Below are 20,145 nucleotides of genomic sequence, written 5' to 3'. Positions count from 1 at the left end.
ACTCAAAATTTTCCAAATTTCGCCAGGAATACGCCCATATAGATAACTCCAATAGTGCCAAAATGGGCCCTTTTCATGTGGACGTCTACATACATATATATATGTGACGCGACACGAGAAAAGGGACCTATCGCCGCAAAAGAGAATTTTACAGGGAGAGCGTTTAAAGCGCCGCCATGCGCAGAAAACCCGTGTATTTACGCGTACATGCTTAAAATTCGGGCTTTATATTATTAACACTATTTAAGTTTTTCAACTTTTGATTTTTTCACGTGAAAGAGCAAAGAATAATCTGTCGAATAGCACCATAATCTCAAAATCGATTTTTTTAACGATAGGTCCCTTTTCTCGTGTCGCGTCACATATATATATATATTTTTTTTTTAACGATAGGTCCCTTTTCTCGTGTCGCGTCACATATATATATATATATATATATATATATATATATATATATATATATATATATATATATATATATATATATATATATATATATGTATTTAAAAAAATGTATTAAGGGGGAGTGACACCTTTGAGGCCTCTTTTGAACTTGTTTTTCATGAATTTTTTTAAGACACGGGAATAAAGTAAACAAAATTTGGTTTTGAGGGATTTATTTGTTAACTTTTTAAGTTTACAAAAACATATTTATACGTAAAAAAAGTTTAAATTTGTTGCATATAGAGGGCGCCGAAGTTGGTCTCCTTTCTCTGCAGAGCAAATTGGTGGGCAAGATTCCGGTTTGACCGTTTAATCTAAATAAAAAATTCAAAGTTTTTCTGAATCTGAGATAGATTTAACTTTCGACTACGTAGGATATTTTTAAAATATTAATTTTGGTGTATTTGGCATTTGTTTGAAGTAAAAAGTCAATTTTTAGGGTGAAAATTTGTCAAAAAATCTGTTGAAAAAAAAACAAAGAAACCAAAAAAAATCCGCTACGTACTCGAAAGCATTAGTAAATGACGATCAAAAAAAACTTTGACCGAAGTCAATCCGATCAAAACTGTTCTAGCTAGACTGTCCACTGTTTTGAAAAACGTCATTTCGAGAAAAACGCGTTTAAAGTTTTGAGAGCACTTGGAGTTATCTATATGGGCGTAATCCTGGCAAAATTTGGAGAATTTTGAGTGGTCTTAGAACTTTTTTGGTTGAAAATTCGCTGAGTTACGGAATTTCAAAGTTTAGAACGCCAAAAACCTCATTTCGAGAAAAACGGAATTAAAAATTGCGATACCAACTAATTGTTGTATCTCTGGTTCTTCTTGGAAGTTATTCAGATAAGAATTGTTTCCAATTCAGGGCACCTTGAAGATAAAAAACCAACAGGTTTTAAATTTTTAGAACCACCTCCTCCCCTTAATTAATTAATTAATTTAAAAACCGACAATATGGGCCCTTTTCTAAAAAGGACAGTTTTTCTATTAAAGAACCATTTTTTTACAAGATTAATGATTAGGTACAATTTTATTGTGTCATTTGAAGAAAAAGAATAGATATTAAACTTATTTAAAAATTTTTGACAGTCTCTATTATGAAAAAATTGACGAAATATACAAATTTTCATTTCGATAATTACGAAAAAAAAGACTCTAACATCAATATCTCTGGTTCTTCTGAGAAGTTATTCAGATAAGAATTGTTTACAGTCCAGGACACCTTAGAGATGAAAAATCAAGAGGTTTTAAATTTTTCTATACCTCCATTTTTAAAATACGGATTACTTTTGCAAATGACCGACAAAATGGGCTCTTTTCATTTTTCTAAAGAACCAATGAAATCAAACAGTTAAATTATCGATAAATTAATGAAAACCGTATGATTCGACTTGTCAAAACATGTAGATTGATAATAAAAAATAAAAAAAAAATTAAGAATTTGCTCAAAAATTACTAAATTGCGATTATCTCGAAAACTAGAACCGACAATATGGGCCCTTTTCATGTGGACGTCCACATATATAGTTCAACTATCCAATTTTTTACTTTGATTATGAAAAAATTAAAATTTCTATTATTTCGAGATTTCTTTAGCAATATATATGTCGTGGCCACTTAGACGAATCCGACATTAAGCTAAGTGTCCAGACAGTTAGCTAACTGCTGACAGTTAGACGAATACACGTCGATATCGTCTAATTGTCTAAGCAGTAAGCTAAATGTCCGACACTTAGCTTACTGTCCACCGCCATTTCGACATTTAGAGTAAAATAGCTAAATGAATAAATTCATTTCATCTATACCAAAATAATTTATTTAATGCGGCCAATAAAAAAACAAATTTTACATTTATTATTAGTCAGCTTAATATCCACCGCCATTTCGTCATTTACAGTAAAATATTTCTCAATGAAAAAAAAAATTATTTATTGTGATAACAAAAAAAATTAACAAATTATTTATTTTTGCACGGATTTTTGCATGGTCTGATCAAATTTAGCTTAATGCCTAGGCATTGGGCTAAATGCCGGCAAGTAGATAAATGAATCGTGAAAAATGGTTATTTTTCTATTTGCCTGAAATCAATTAGTCATTTAGCTTATTGACTAGGCGTTAAGGAAATTGCCTAAGTAGCACCCAGAAAATAGAAAAATGAGAATATGTGCATGTGTCACTCAACAGAAATATTAAAAAAAAATATGTCAAAATTAATTAACACAAATTGGGTCTTGCATAACTCTTTCGGTTTCGCGACTATTTTTGGTGTCATTTTAGATGTTCAAAATGGTGTTTATCAGATAGGAACTAAGGGTGGAATTATAAAAGGTTGGTTTTCTCGAACCAACCCGATTGTGCAATCGGGAACCGAAATTAAAAAAGTTGACGACGTATGTAAAGATGTTACATTAACTTTAAGGGAAGCTGTGTCTCAGCAATCTATGACTGGTGGACAGGGTTACAAAACATGTAACTGTAAGGCAGCTTTGAATCATTTTGACATATTTTTTTTTAATATTTCTGTTCCTGTTGAGTGACACATGCACATATCGTCGGCTTGGTGAAAAACTGTACCATTTCAAGAATTCGTTATAAACTATACCATTTCAAAAGTTTGTTATAAAACACCATTTCGATGAAGATCTATAAAAGCGTTGCACTAAAGAATTTCTAATGATTAACAAGCAATTAATTTAAATTATTAGAAATTTTTAATTAATACATTGAGAAGATGAACAAGAGTATATTTAAGATACCGCTTTTTAAAAATGCATAACCTTATTTTATGTCTAGCGGCAGTGTTGACAAACTTGGAAAAAAAGCAAAAACCTTTTTTTCTCGAAATGGTATGTTTTAAAAACATTTACCGAAATGGTACAGTTTATAACGAATTCCTGAAATGGTACAGTTTTCCACCAAGCCGACGATATTCTCATTTTTCTATTTGCCGGGTGCTACTTAGGCAATTTTCTTAACGCCTAGTAAATAAGCTAAATGACTAATTGATTTCAGGCAAATAGAAAAATAACCATTTTTCACGATTCATTTATCTACTTGCCGGCATTTAGCCCAATGCCTAGGCATTAAGCTAAATGCCGGATTTTTCTATTTGCCTATGACATATATATCATAGGCGAAAAGGAAAATCCGTCGTTTAGCTTAATTCTTAGGCTATAAGCTAAACGCGGGCGAATAGGAAAATGTTCAAGTAAATGACAATTATTATTTTAATCGCCTGAATTCTTTAGTCATTTAGCTTGATGCCTAGGCATTAAGCTAAATGCCCAAAGAGTTCCAGGCGAATAGAAAAAATTCAAATTATAGACAAATATTTCAACCGCCTCCGTGTCCAGTGTTATTATGAGCTTCTAATAATTTTGGAAAAAAATCTTTAATTGGCAACATTTACAATAAATTGCTCGGATCACTTTTTTGTTTCACAATAACATGTGATTCATTCCCGATTTGCAGAATTTCATATTTTCTTAAGTAATGTTAGTGAGCTGCATCTTTCTTTAAATCATTTTTCGCATTTATTAAAATAGATTTAATTTTCTTTAGGTGACTACGACTCCACATTCACCGACTACTTCCCGTTTTTTCAATTGCCCCTTTACATTTTTTCTCAAACTCATCTCTATTTACAGAAACACTTTCCATTTTAAATAAAAGTAATCTGGCACTCGCGTAAAGCAAAGAGAGACTAAATATAATTTTGAATATTTTGTAATATTAATTTTAAAAGGTAGTTTCAACTAAGAATATATTTTAAAAGCAGAGAATATAAATAAAGATTCATAAAGAAAAATTTAGAAACGATTGTCGATTTAAAATACCTGCAATTTAATATTATTAATTGGAATTTCATTACAATGTTTATTATTCATCAATCAATACCAATTTTTTTTATAGGTATTCGTTTTCTATTAGTAGTATACCTGTTTTTTACAGTAATATACACGTAGAAAACCACGTATATTACGTGCGGTAACATACGTTCCCTGTAAAAAAAAAGTATTGGGAGGTACGGGATTCCGTATTGCAAGTGCCAACCTGCCAATGCGGTATTCGCGAAATACCGCATTGGGTGTCGTGGTAAATACGGAAATCAAGGGGTCCCAATGCGGTGCCAGTTTTAAGCTTTAAAAAAACGAAAATACGTGACAGGAGGAAATAATTAGTGTCAGTGCAGAAATATGCGAGTTAAAGGAATGAGAAAACAATAATAGTGAGTGTAAAAATGAAATTTCAAGAAAAAAAGGTAAGTTGAACTGTCAAATATGGGCCCAATGCGGCATAGGCTGATTTCAATGCGCCACAGCAAAAGCAACTTTGACTGGTTTGAATGGCGTGAAATAGGTAAACAAACATTTTCTAACACATTTGTCTCCGTACACAGACACTTTTCACTAAATCTGCCAACGTACAATTGGTAAGCATCTTCTAAATTACAATAATCGAAAATATTGTTTAGATTCATGCAGAAAAGTGGTTATAAAATAAAAAATTGGAAAGTAATGTAATGCAAATCATATGTCAGCTGGGCCACTGTGCTCGCTCGATTCGCTCTGCTTGCTTCTGCCCTCTACTGGCGACTTGCACTATGTACCGATTGTGTACCGTATTGAAAGCAGCCTACGCCGCATTGGGCCCATATTTGACAGTTCAACTTACCTTTTTTTCTTAAAGTTTCATTTTTACACTCACTATTATTATTTTCTCATTCCTTTAACTCGCATATTTCTGCACTGACACTAATTATTTCCTCCTGTCACGTATTTTCGTTTTTTTAAAGCTTAAAACTGGCATCGCATTGGGACCCCTTGATTTCCGTATTAACCAGGACACCCAATGCGGTAATTCGCGAATACCGCATTGGCAGGTTGACACTTGCAATACGGAATCCCGTACCTCCCAATACTTTTTTTTTACAGGGTTCCAAACCCTGTTGACTTCCCTACGGTTAACTCCGAGTATACTCGGGGTGTATCTTTCATTTATTTATTTTAAAAAATTTAATTCGAGAGTCATAAATATAAATAAAACTCGCAGTGTAAATTGAAGCTAAATAGTTGTATTTAATATCAAAGTAAAAATGAAACAGTCAAAATTAATTTTAATAAAATTATAAATTTATTTCCTGCAAAATTGTTAAACAGTACGTAAGTTGGTGTCAACTAGCGTTTCTAAATAGTTTTTTTCATCAAAACCATGCATAAGGTGTTGCACAAAGTACTGTGTGCAACACGTACGAAAGCTTCGCTCGGAGCCGCAAACTTCGCACTCGTCGAAAAAAAAATTCTTTCTGTACTTGTTGCACAATATACTATTATAAGGTTTAACACTATATATTTTTTTAATTGTCAGGAAAAGACGCCAAACACTTCTCAGGCAACTTCACAAGAATCAAAACCTTTTAAAAATCCGGATTCCTGGCCTCATTTGAAGTACGACTTTTTAGAACCGAATAAAATCAAGGATTTGGAATTAAGGAAGAAAGATCACGAAAATTACAATCCAAGAACAGTTCACGTGCCAAACGATTTTCTAAACAATCAAACTCCGGTTTGTTTCATGTCACATATTTTTTAAATGAGATGAATCACGTCAACTTGTCATATCTAAAATGAAGCTATTTGAATTTCATATTAGCTTTTATTAATTTTTAAATTGCCTTCAAATTCATCAATCAATTTTCTTTATAATACATAAAAATTATAATATTGTATTTAATTTTTTCTCAGATATGAACAGATAACGTGATTTTGGTAGTTGTGTTTTTATATTCTCTTCTTGTTTTAAAACAAAATTAAATTTTTAGGCAATGAGACAATGGTGGAAATTGAAGAGCAAAAACTTTGATTGTGTTCTATTCTTCAAAGTGGGAAAATTCTATGAATTGTATCATATGGATGCTGTTCTAGGAGTTAACGAACTAAATTTATCCTACATGCGTGTAAGAATGACAATTTTTTAACGAAAAATTTCAAAAAATTAAAAAAAACCGTTATTACATTGAGATTTTTTTAAAAAACATTCAAATTAATTATAAAAATATTTTTCACTACAATAAATTTTTGCCCAATTGTTAAAAATTCTATATTTTAATTTCATTTTTTTCAAAATCGAAATTGAATATTTTAAAAAATTTCAAATTTATTCAAAAATAATTTTTTAACTCTATTAATTCTTATAAATCTCTTAACTTTTATAAATAATTAAAAAAGAGAATTGAGCTTTGAAAAATGATTTTCTTTCAAAAATTTTCTCAATTTTATGTATGAAATTTTTGCAAACCAATTAGAGTTTTACAAATTTATTACACAATTTTTTAAAAATTAATATTAGTTTTTATTTTGCATTTTCTTTTATTTCAGGGAGAATTTGCTCATTCTGGTTTCCCTGAAATTGCATACGGACGTTTCTCAGCTAGTTTGATCGAGAAGGGTTTCAAAGTTGCAAGAGTTGAGCAGACTGAGAATCCTGAAATGATGAGTAAACGTGTTGCTAAAAGTTAGTATGAAATTTATTTAGTTATTTATTTACTAGTGAATAAAAATTACTTGAAAATAAAAAAACAGGGTTGCCGCAGGTCAGGGAAATCTTCAAAACATTATTACTTATAAATTATTTAATGAATAATATTACTTAAAAATTTCAAAAATAATTGAATTTTATAAAAATTGCGTTTACAATTTTTATAAATAATTGAATTTCAATTTTTAATAAATTCAATTCGAAATTTTAAAGAACTTAGTTTTTTTGAAAAATCTTAATAACACAAATTTTTTTGAAATTAATTGAATTTTTTAATATATATTTAATTAATTAATTATTAAAAATAATAATTTATTTTTTTATTTAAATAATTGAATTCTCGTACAATTTTCTAATAAAAAATTAATTTAAAAATTCATTTTAGTTAAATTTTTAGATAATAATTAAATATTAGAAGCATTATAGGATGCATTTTCAGAAATAATTGAATTTTGAAAAGGTTTCAAATTAAAATCTTTGAAAATCTTAATTTATCATACTCTTAATTAACAATTCTGTAGAACTAATTTTTTTGAAAAATTTTAATTCGAATTCCTTCGAATGGATTTAAAAATTCACAAAGGACAAAAAACGGTCAAAAATTATTTAGAATAATTGATTTAAAGAAGAATTTTAGTTAAAAATTCTAGAAAATAATTTTTAAGAAGTTTCTGAGTTTTAAGAGGTTTGAATTTGACATTTTTGAAAATCTTAATTCCTATGGAAAAATACTAATGATTAAATATTTATTTAATATAAAACTATTTGATGTTTTGGAATAATTTTACAATTAAAGAAATTCGTAAATAAATGTATAAAGAACATTTTTTTGAGTATTTAATAATTTTTAGAGTGAAGCAAAATATTTTTTAGGATCAAGGAAAAAGTCAAAATTCTGTATGGAAATCAGAGAAAAGTCAGAGAAAAATTAAATTAAATTTTTTTGGCAACCCTGTAAAAATAATATAAATTGAAAATTTAAATTACAGAAAACAAAAAATGGTCATAGGAAAATAAAAAATAGTTTTAAAAGTGCGTTTAATTAATTTCTAACAAACTGATTTTGCTTTTTAAGTAAGAAATTTAATTTATTTGACAGTGAGTAAGGCGACGAAATATGACAAAGTTGTGAATCGTGAAATTTGTCAAATTTCTTCGAAAGGCACAAGAGTCTACACAGCTCAAGATGGTGAAATAACTGTACCATCGTCAAAATATTTATTGGCTCTAACGGAAAAACAATTTCATGAGGATAAGACTCCTTCTTACGGTATTTGTTTTCTTGATACCACAATTGGCGATTTTTATCTAGGACAGTTTAAAGATGATCGCTGTAATTCCAGACTTTTGACTCTTCTCGCCCATTACCCCCCAGTTCACGTAAGATATTTTTTTAATTCTCATTATTTTGTTAATATTTTTTATTTCTTGCGAAAAAAGTAAAAGAAATGATTAACGGAAACTCAACTTTTGGAATATGTTCTTTCTAAGTCAATTTATTAATCAAGAAACTAATTGTAATTTTTTATTAAATTTTAAATTAAATGTGAATTGTCGTAGTTTCGTATTTGGTATTTATAACTAACATTTTGATCGGCGTAAGTAAATAGAATGTTAATAAAAAAATTGGTATTTTCAGATTATTTATGAACGTGGTAATTTATCGCAAAGTACATTGAAGATATTAAATGGCATGCTTCCATCAGCAATTAAAGAACCTCTGCAGAAAGAAGTTCAATTTTGGTCGGCTCCCAAAACATTGAAGGTAAAATATTATTGAATTAAATGAAAAGAAAACCTCTAATTGTATTTTTGGGTACGAAAACTGATTCAACAGTTTATTATTTGAAATGTTTTCAGTATATACACGAACAAGAGTATTTCAAGAACAAAGAGTCCAAATTTGAGTGGCCTAAAGAGTTGAAACTTTATCTCAATCCAGGTATGTAAAATGAAAAAATATTCTAAATAATTCTTTATTTTTAAAGCTCTTAGACAAAATGTAATTAAATATAATTTTAATCTAATTAATTTTCTGATATTTAATATAATTAATTTGATAATTATTTTATATATCAGATTTGTTCTTCTTTTCTAATCTTTAACTTTAAATTTAGTTATAAAAATATGTAATTAATTTGACAGCAAGTAGCCCCTGAGTCGAATAGTCAATTGGTCAATAGTCAATTTTGGTTTTTATTCTTAACAAACTATTTAGTGCAATAATAAAATAAATAAAAGCGACATTTATTTTTTTCCAAAAATATATTATTTACTTTAAAAAGTAAATTTCCATTATTTTTTGTAAACTTTTAACAAAAAATTTCCTAATTAAAAAATTTTGCCGGCTCTTGCAAATTGATCTCTAAAATTTAAAAAAAAACTCATTTCTGCAAGTAAAAAGCTTTGATGAAGTTTACAAAGTTTAATTTCTAAATCAACAAATTATTAGAAGAAAAAGTATTCTATTAATTAATTTTATCTTCTAAATCTGAAAATAGGCGATAGTTTGGGATTAACTCCTGCAGAAGATAAAGAATTAGCGGTCAATGCACTAGGAGGTTGTGTATATTTATTAACACACTATTTCTTGGATCAGCAATTGTTGGCACAAGCACGTTTTAAATCTTATATTCCGCCAGATTTTGGAACTGATGGAACGAAATTCGCTAACAGCATGGTAAATATTTTCTTTTTTTCTTTTATACTTTCTCCGGGTAATCGGAAATTCATTATTTAGATAACAATTTTTTTATGCAATATTATTCAGAAAGAAATAAAGATAGTTTAGTAATTTTTTTTAAATTCTTCAAAAAATTTAATATCTTTAATAATTTTTTAAATAATCATTTAAATATTATTATACTCTTACGGCGATTAAAATCTTAAAAAGATTTCAATTTGAAAATCTTTTAAAATTTAATTATTTTTGAAAATTTCCGTTATAACGCTTCTAATATTCAATTATTTTTCAAAATTTTAATTGAAATTCTTTTTTAAATCAAATCTTATTAGAATACAACGATAAATGAATTATTTGAATAAACAAAATATTTTTTTAAATTTTGGTTACAATTCTTGAAAAAATACAATAATATATAGGTATTTAGAAAAAATTTATTTTAATTTAATATTTTAATTTTAAGAAATTTTTCAATATTTCGGTAATTCAACTATTTTCAAAAAATTTTATTTATGATTTTTTAAAAGCCTAATTTTTTAAACTAAATTAAATTTTTCAAATTTCAATATTGTTTGTTCAATAAATATTTAAATATTTATTGTTATTTATTAGTCCACAATGAATTTCAAAATAAATTCAAAATTTCAAAATACATTCAATGTAAAACCATTTGTAATTTAATTAAAATTAAATTAAAACAGCAATTCTTCCAATTCTTGAAATGTATTCTAAAATTTTAACTGAAATTATTTTTTAAATCAATTCTTATCAAAAAGTTAGTTGTACGAGAATTCAATTATTTAAATACAAAAAATGTGATTAAATAATTGATTATTTCTAAAAATTGCAACTGTAACTCTACTTATGGATTTTTTTTATTTGAGAAAGAAAATTCATAGATTACAAGTTGACTTTGTTCAAATATTTTTTATTTGGATTTAAAAAAATATGTGTAGTTTGAGCAAGAGTAAATCGTAGGTCATGATTAATTAATTTAAAATGAAATAAACTGGCAACACGTAATTAATAGAAAGAGTAATTAAAAGATATACACGATTTGTGTGCTGCTTGCAAATGACAGAAAAGATATAATAATAAGAAATAAAAGACGGTAGAATATATTCACATGAATATATAAACAGATCGGAACAAAAGTTTGAACACTTTTGATTTCCAACAAATATTTGATTCAAATTATTTTAAACCAAAGATCGCACAATTACCGACGATACACTGAAAAAACGATTTATTTGATTCAAACAAATTTTGTTCAAATCAAACTTAAAATATCTTTGCTACACTGAGAGAGGTCTGGGAACTAATACGTCCCGTGCGAGGCTTGAGTGATAATTTTGAATGTTCTTATGTGAACCCTCGATCGGGACGTCTCAAGCCCCGATAAAAAACGTACGTGGAACGTCCCGAAGCGGGATTACTTACAACTTTTAGTTTCGGCCACGAGTTGTTCTCTCACATGCGGGAATAATGTTTGTCGGATTCGGGGCGTCTGAGCCCTAGATTCGAAACATCTCAAACGCGACAAGCAGAGTAGCTTATAGCGACGTCTGGCGGGAACTATTACGCCCTGGACTTCTCTCAGTGTATACAGTCAAACAAATTTAAGTTTAATTCAAACATATTTTTTGGTTCATTTATAGAAATAATATATTTAATTTAATCATAATTTATGGTTGATTTTAAATTATTTTTAATCAACTTTTAAGTTTGAATCAAACATATAATTTTTAAACATTTTTTCTGTTTGAAACAAAACAGAAAATATGTTTGAATGAAACATAATTATTGAAAAAAATATTATTTTTAATTAAAGGAAATGAATTTATCATTCGGTAATTAAATATTAAAGGAGAAAGAAGTTAACAATTTTTCCGAATCAATCTCACAAATAAATCGTGAAAGGTTGTGGGCTCGTATCCCACCATGCTACCGTTTTTCTGAGTCCTTTGATAATTTTGAAATTATTAATTAATTTCGAAAATATTTTTCAGATTAAGCAGGTTTCCGTATTGGGTCAGCTGTGCTGTCATTACATATGAAACTCAAGAGCTTATTTAAGAGATTTATTTGTGAGATTGATTCGGAAAAATTGTTAACTTCTTTCTCCTTTAAAATATTATTTTTGTATCAAAGCAGTAGATATTTTCTATATATTGGGATTAAGCTTACAAACTAATTTCCGAGGGGGTATTTTCTTGCGTATTGGAGTGTACACGTTCCTGGTAATAGGTATGTAATACCCGTAATGGTGCGTAATAGTCAGTAATATAGCGTATTACCGAGTAATAGCTGTGTAATAGTAAGTAATATCGTGTAATAGTATTGTTATTTGCATAGTTCAATTTATCAAATAATTAATTAACTATATACTTAATAACATTATTAATTACAATATGTAAATAATAATAATAATAATATTATAAACATAAAGAAATTACTTGCAGATTATGATTGTGAAGTTTCACTAGGCAGAATTGATCTAGATCTACAATATGAAGTAGTTAATGTAGTGAAACTATACAAATTCTAGACCGTATCCCAATGTAAAGCAGTTAATGTAGTGAAACTATACAGAATGTAGACCATTTCGGTATAGTTTTACGTGACTAGCTTTACGAGATGTTTGCGGTACAGTTTCTATCTCGTATATAGTTTCACCAGACACTTTTCTGCACGGGAGAGGAAAATAATTTTTATGTACATTAAACTCGATTTTAAATGCTTCAAGTGTTTCATGATTTAAAACAATGTTCTCGTTTGCTTTATAATTTTTTATTCTTGTAAATTAATGAAAATTTTTCATTTCGTTTCATGTGCATTATTTATTTATTTAAAGTAAATATTATGTACTTATAACTGAATTTGATTATTTATTTCATCCAAAATACTACAATATTATTAGCCGTAATGTGCGTAATAGGGATTACTGTGTACACCATTTTTCTTAGAAAATACCCCCTCGCTAATTTCAATTAAACAAAGTCACCTAAAATTATTTTTTTACTTGACTCGAATATAATGTTTTCTCAGTGTAATTGTGCGACTCCTACTTATTGGATGACTATTAAATAACTTTTAACTTGAAAAATATAATAACTAAATTTTTTTCTTTTTTATTTTCAATAAACTTTACGACAAAGAAATGTTAATTTTTCAATAACTTATTTAACATCTGGTAAAGAATCTCAATTTCATAAAAAAATACTCACTGAAAATGGGGTTTCTGTTAAATATATTAATATAAAATATTAATATTTTTTTTGTTAAGGTGTCATTTTTTCAGAATTTTATCAGTTTATTGAAAATAAAAAGTTAAAATTTTTAGTTATATTTTTCAAGTTAAAAGTTATTGAATAGTCACAAAAAAAGTAGTGGTCGCACAATTACCGCCGGTAGTGTATCTACTTTGGGCCAGGTAAATAATTAATTGGGAATCTAATAAATAAATTTATTTGAAGGAATTAATTTTTGATTCAATTAAAACAAAAATTAATTTAATAATTTTACTGTACGCACTATTCGATGGGATAAAATAAAATATTTGGGTCATGTTAACATTTATTTGGTTCAAATAAATAAATGATCAAATGGACAATTGATCGAAATACATTTTTTATTTAAATTCTTTTCTCCATATGTACTCGCACTTGACAAACCACAAAGTTTTCACCCCATTGAATTTTGTCTCATGGGTTGTTGGGTTGGGAGAAGGCGGGGAGTTGAAAATGACCATTCGGTAATGAGTATTGAGCTGACAAATAGGGTAAGTACAACTCAAAGGGACGTTGGCCCCCTTCAATTCCAAGAAAAGGGTTGCTAGCAAAGGGCCTATTACCAAATTTCTGGTTCGGAAAAAAAGTAATAAAGAACTCATGTACCTATTATTGAAAACAAACTATATCTATTATACACTCGAACCTGGCTAAGTGAAACCTGGATAAGTGAAAAACCTCTATTAGAGACATCAATCGTCAGGTCCCTTCATTTTCCCATGTAAAAACCTCTATAAGTGAGAATCTGTAAGTGACCGATATTTTTTCTTTGCTAGACCTCTATAAGTGAATGAAGCGCTCCTTGAACCTCTATTAGTGATTATTTTTCTTAAGTAGACCTCTATAAGTGACAGGAGCATGTCTCCAACCTCTGTAAGTGAAAATCTTTTCCTCATATAAATATTTAACTGGGCAATAGAAGTAAGTAAACAGTAATTGATTAAACCTCTATGAGTGAAAGAGTGCACGCTTAAACCTCTGTAAGTGCGAGAACCTCTATAAGTGACTGAGGCCGCTCTTCAACCTCTATAAGTGAAAACCTCTATTAGTGAAAAACTTCTATAAGTGACAAAGAATTCACGGTCCCTTGAAATGTCACTTATCCAGGTTCGACTGTATATTAATGCAAGAACTTTAGAACATTTTTTATTGTCTTTTTTAAAATATTTATTTTGTATTACAGATTCTTATCTGTAATTGAATTCTTGCAAAATTATTTGAAAGACTATTTTTAAAATGAAGTAAGCTGAATTTAAAAATTGTAGGTTCTAGATGCAATTACCATCAATAATTTAAAAATTTTGGACGGGGAAGGTTCACTCATGAAATCGCTTGATCGATGTTGCACAGCATTTGGCAAAAGGTGAGATCATAATATTTATTATAACACCCATTTTATTATTTTTGAAATTTGAAAAGTGCAGATTAAAATGGTAATTTAAAAGGTAAAAGGTAAATTGACTTCTTTATAAAATAATGGTATAATATTATACAGGGTGGCCGCTGGACCGGGAAAACCGGGCAATGACAGTGAATTTTGATCTTGACCGGGATTTTGCAATTTTTTTTTAAAAAACACACATTACTTTGTGAGAAAAAATAGAAATATTTATTTTAAGACTTAGGTATTAACTATATTTCATTAAAAAAATTGAATGACCTTCTATGAAATCTATTTATATTTTGTTAGAGAATTTTATAAAAAGTACTATAAAAATATTCAATTTCTAGAATTTATAAAAAAATTATGAATTTTGTTGTCCAACGTAACAGACTTAGAAAAAGAAAATATTAAATTTAATTTTAAATTCTTTCTATTTCTAACAATAATTAAACAAAATATAATTTTAATTAAATTTGTCAAAAAAATTTCAAAGAGAAAAAATTTCACATCCTATAAAATAGTGAAAAATAAATCAATTTAAAAATTTTTTTGCAATAATATTATAACAAAACAAATAAGAATTATTAAAAATTTGAACTAATTAGAACAAAAGTGATACGAAATTTATAAAAATTAATTTTTGAATAATAAATAAAGTAAATAAAAATAAATAAAATTTCTTTTCTTAGAAAATAAATTTTAAAAAACCGTATTTTTCATTAATATCAATTAGTTTTTTTACAATTATTCATAAGCAAATTTTTCTATATTTTAGAATGTTAAATTAATATTACTAATATTATTATAGATTGACTTTTAAAAAATTTCAAATTGAAGTTTTAGAAAAGTTGAATTTTAAAAGATTTTAATTAAAAATTCTGACTAAGTTAGTTTTTAAAAATATTTTTATTCACATTTTTTCAAATTAGTTATGTTTATAAATATGTAATATTTAATTGAAAAATTTTTAAATTATTCAAAATTTCATGAAATTGTCTTGTAAACAAGTGGATTTTAGAAATATTTTAGTTATTTCTAGAATATAATTGAATTGAAATTTTGAAAATAATTTTTAATAAATTACAGTAGCAATTCTTAAAAATTATTCAAATTTAAAGGATTTGAAATTTGAATTTTTTTTTTGAAATTGGAATACCTACTATATGGAAAAATAATGGATAATAATTAAATATTTATTTCAAAAAATCTATCTAAGTTCAAAATTATTTTTAGAGTAAACTAAAATATTTTTAGGGTTTGGGAAAAAGTCAAAGTTTTGTCTAATAATTAGGAAATTCTTTCAATCTTTCATGGAATAATTTATTTTCAGAGTTATTATTTATGACCGGGAGAAATAATTCATGACCGGGAAATGACCGTGAATTTTTTTTTACAAAAAAAGTGGCCACCCTGAATATGTTATGATTACTATAAGTATAAAGAAGTAGATGTATGTGATTTATATAGTAATCTGAGTTTCAATTGCTTTTTTTACACTTATGCAGACTGCTTCGCGAGTGGATTTGTCGACCTTCTTGTCGGAAGGTCGTTATCATACAGCGGCAAGAAGCAGTTACTGAGCTAATGGAGCGAATAGACGAGGTGCGAAACGCACGTTCCATGATGAGCGTTCTTCCTGATCTCGAGAGACTTTTGAGCAAGTGAGTTTCTCCCTTTTTTTTCTTTACATTAATAGTGCAAGACATACTGATAAAGTGCACTTGAATTATTCCAAAAAATGTAGATGTTACATTCTTCTAGATGCTATACAATTCTTGAACGCTTTTAATGGTTCAATATTTTTTAATAAAAAACAACTTTTTCAACAATTTTTAGAACAAAAAAATTAATTTATAATTATACAGACCTCGTATCAACTTTAAGGCAGAAAAAAAGTCGAGAAGTTGTTTGTTTTCTTTTGTTGCCACAAATTTACTTTTTCTTGCGTTTTCCCTGATTTACTACAGAAACTTTGTTATTGTCGAAATTCATAAAAATGCAAAAATAAGTCTAACTCAAAAATTAATTTTTGAAAGCATTTAAAGTTTAATCTTCTAAATCTGTTTTAATGAATTAAGTGAAATAAATTTTAATTTGAATCAATTAATTAATTAGGTATTTTTTAATGTTTTAATGATTTTTTATTACTGCAAAAAACAGTTGTCCTCGGATTGAACGACTTTTTGTCATATCTTGAAACAAAATACAATTCTTTTAGTATAATATCCAACTTAATTTAATTTTCACAGGGTAAATTATGTTCTATTAATTTTTTTATTCTAGTATTATATTTGTCATTGTTATTGTCAAAAGTCATAAAAATGTAAAAACAAGTCTAATTTAAAAATAAATTTTGATAATTATTTAAAACTAAGTATCTTAAATTTGTTTTAATGAATAAAAATTTAATTTCTTGTAAAAAAAAAGTTGTCAAATTAGAACAAAGAAGTTTTAAATTAAATCCATTTTTAGGTATTAAAATAAGAGAAATAAAGGTTTAGTGCCCGAAATTAGTTCTACATTAATACCAATTGTTGTAATTTGACAATTTTTTTTTTTTTTTTTTTTGAGGACAAAAGTTCGTATTTCAATTGAAATTTTTGAAAGTAATTTAATTTGATGTTAATTTATTTCAAGTTTTTAAAATAATGGTAGTTCGTATTTAATCGTATTAAATTCTTAGAATTTTATTAAAAATTTTATTGCAATTTTATTGATAGAAAGTTAAATTTTTTTAAACAATTTTATTAAAGTTTTGTAAATAAATAAATTGTTTTAAAGAATTTCTTTAAGTGTTTTTTTAAATAATGTAGTTTTTTGAATAATTTTAACTGAGAATTTTGAAAATAATTGAATTAAAGAATTTTTTTCAACTTTTCAAAATAATTGCGTCTGTTAATAATTATAATTAAATATTTGATTATTGAAGTTTATTAAATTTGTGTGGAAAATATTTGAATTCCTAAGAAGAATTTCATTATATATAAAAAGTAATTTTATTCTTGTGTTGAATTTTACTACTGTGACGTTAGGATTTACTGATGAATCAAATTAATATATTTAAATATTCAACCCGAAACATTTGCATCGAATTCCGTCCAAGAAACACTCAGCTACTCGCAACTACAGCGTCCTCAAAAAACACAAAATCTCATCGGAGAATTCTTCCAAGGCGATGCCGTGATGCAAACCGGTCAACTGGACAACGAACAACCAAACGAACTTTTCAAACACGACCGTTGAGACGCTACCAATATTCTCTACTCTCTGGCACTCTCCTCCGGTCCACAATGAACGCAAAACACATTAAATCACAGAGTTAACAAACAATAACTATTTATTAATAATAAATCAAACTCTCAAATTATCTCTCGATTCTGACACTCGTCAAAAACCGCGTCACGACTTCTCGGAAACCCGCAAGTAAGTGTTAGGGTCGAACCATCTGATTATCCCCAGTAGGCTTCCTCGTTATCAAATCGCTTCCTTGTTTTTCCTTCGCAATTTTCGGAAGAACCCTTCTTGTTATCCCCACGGAACGGCACCTGAAAGAAACTTGGAAAGGGTCGCTGGCCATGTCACGTACGCTGACAATTAATCATGCGCAGAAACATTTAAATTCTGATTTCACGAAAACCACAGCTCCTCACACGCTGATACGAAAGAAATATACAAGAGCCTTGACAACAAACGAGACAGACCTATGACAAGAAACAGACAAACAAACGACTCTCTAAACTCTGAAAATGCTTCTCCTACACATGGCAAATTAGGAAGAGTAAGTAACGAAACACTTCGTTACACTACTTATCAAAAAAATTAAATTGTTTCGAAGGATTAATTAAAATTTTAGAAAATAATTGAATTTTTTCAAAAAATTTCATTAAAATTTTTTAAAAAATTGAATTGTTTCGAAGGATTAATTAAAATTTTAGAAATTATTCTAGTTTTTTCAAAAATATTATTAAAAAGTAAAAATAAAAAAAATTGAATTCTTTCATGAAATTTTATTAAAATTACATTAAAAATAAATGAATTTAATTTTCGTAAAAAATTCAAATTTTTCTTTTCAAAAATTTATTCATGTTACTACACTTTTTTTAAAATCACTAACTTGCATTTCTTTTAAAAAGACAAATGGATGAAAAAAGTTTATAAACTTCAAATTTAAATATAAAAAATTGTTTAATTTAGAGTTCTTTGAAAAAATGTATTAAAATTTTTTGAAAATAATTCATTTTACGCATTCTTTCCTTTTGCACATTATTGAAAGATGTATGTTAGTTACAAATATTTATATAATATTATGTATTGTTATTGAGTTTTCTATAATGCGAAATTGTTTTTTGTCTTACGCAGAATTCACGCTCAAGGAAATCACAAAAAAATGTACAATCACCCCGATGGAAGAGCTATAATGTTCGAGGGACCTATATATACAAAGAGAAAGATTGTTGATTTTATTACCGTCCTTGAAGGATTTGAACAAATTTTGAAGATCATTCAGTTTTTCGATGGTACTGTCTCAAATTTTTAAATCATTTTTTAAAAATTTTTTATGGGTGTGCAAAAATTGATTACAATATTCTAATGAACCTTCAATTCAATAAATCAACAACATAATTTAATTAATTTTTTTTTCAAATCTTAATTTAATCTTAATTTTTTTATTTCCATAGATTTAAATTAACTTTTTCCTATATCGTAAATGAACTATGATTATTAAAAAAAATTAGTTAAGCAAAATTGAAATCTATTTATATAAATTATTTTACTTTGTAAAGCTGATTTTAAAAATAAAATTTTGTTGTGTTTAAGAATTCAAGAGCGATCTAATTAAACACTGCACAGTCGTTGAGCCTGAAGGTGATTTTCCAGAATTGAGGAAAACTCTCGAGTACTTTAAGGTTTGTCGATATTTGCCATTATGTACATTTGGTTTTACTTATCCTTAATACCTAAGGATAGTCGTAATTCTTAAAAAGTTATAATTAGACTTTTTTATAATAAATAATATAATTATTATTCTGGTAATTAAGCTGCTAAATTAAAGGTTTCCCGAAATTGGGAAAAGAAACTTAATAATAATGAAATTTTCTGTTCACATGAATAGACGGCGTTTGATCACGAAGAAGCTAAAAAAATTGGTTCTATCGTGCCAAAGAAGGGCGTGGATACAGAATACGACACAGTTCTGGAAGAACTCGCTCATGTCGAAAAGGATTGTGCTAAATATTTGGAGCAGCAGAAAAAATTCTTTGGAGTCAAGGTAACATATGTCGGTACTGATCGTAAGCGTTTTCAACTAGAAGTTCCCGATTCTCAAATAAAGAAAGTCAACTCAAGTTATGAACTTCAATCACAGCGGAAGGGATTTAAAAGATATTATACAGACGAAACAAAAGTAAGTTTTTCATTATCTTCTTCTTTTTTAAATTTAATTTTATCTAACTGCTTTATTTCAACTCGCTGTAGGCTTCGTACTCGTTAATTCATTTTTTGTCCAAATTTTTTAATAAAATTATTCAAAACTTTAATTCAAATTTTAATATAATTACAGTTTTACGACAATTACAATTTTCAAAGATTTCAATTTAAAAATCTTTTGGATTTTAATAATTTTTAAAAGTTGAAATATTCAATTATTAACTAAAAATTTTAACTGAAATTCAATTTTAAATCAATTCTTATTAGATAGTTATATGAGAATTTAATTATTTAAATACAAAAATAAGTAATTTATTGAATAATTGAATATTTTTTAAAATGTAATTCTTATAAAGAACTTTATATTTTTATAAACTATATTTT

General features: G+C 27.2%; 1 protein-coding gene across 1 annotated transcript in view; it reads left to right on the top strand.

Moving 5' to 3' along the window:
- Positions 1-20,145, top strand: part of LOC122509961 (probable DNA mismatch repair protein Msh6) — a 79,262-nt gene that overhangs the window by 40,182 nt on the left and 18,935 nt on the right. Inside the window, exons 5-16 of the mRNA XM_043624314.1 lie at positions 5,808-6,005; positions 6,262-6,396; positions 6,818-6,953; positions 8,077-8,357; positions 8,617-8,742; positions 8,838-8,919; positions 9,479-9,657; positions 14,216-14,313; positions 15,840-15,995; positions 18,694-18,851; positions 19,153-19,241; positions 19,448-19,738. Of these exons, the coding sequence (XP_043480249.1) occupies positions 5,808-6,005; positions 6,262-6,396; positions 6,818-6,953; positions 8,077-8,357; positions 8,617-8,742; positions 8,838-8,919; positions 9,479-9,657; positions 14,216-14,313; positions 15,840-15,995; positions 18,694-18,851; positions 19,153-19,241; positions 19,448-19,738 (1,929 nt within the window). The remainder of the gene's footprint in view (positions 1-5,807; positions 6,006-6,261; positions 6,397-6,817; positions 6,954-8,076; positions 8,358-8,616; positions 8,743-8,837; positions 8,920-9,478; positions 9,658-14,215; positions 14,314-15,839; positions 15,996-18,693; positions 18,852-19,152; positions 19,242-19,447; positions 19,739-20,145) is intronic.

Source organism: Leptopilina heterotoma, unplaced genomic scaffold (genome assembly GCF_015476425.1).
Source record: "Leptopilina heterotoma isolate Lh14 unplaced genomic scaffold, ASM1547642v1 Lhet_65, whole genome shotgun sequence".
Classification (NCBI taxonomy): Eukaryota; Metazoa; Arthropoda; class Insecta; order Hymenoptera; family Figitidae; genus Leptopilina; species Leptopilina heterotoma.
This window is presented reverse-complemented; position numbering and strand designations above follow the sequence as displayed.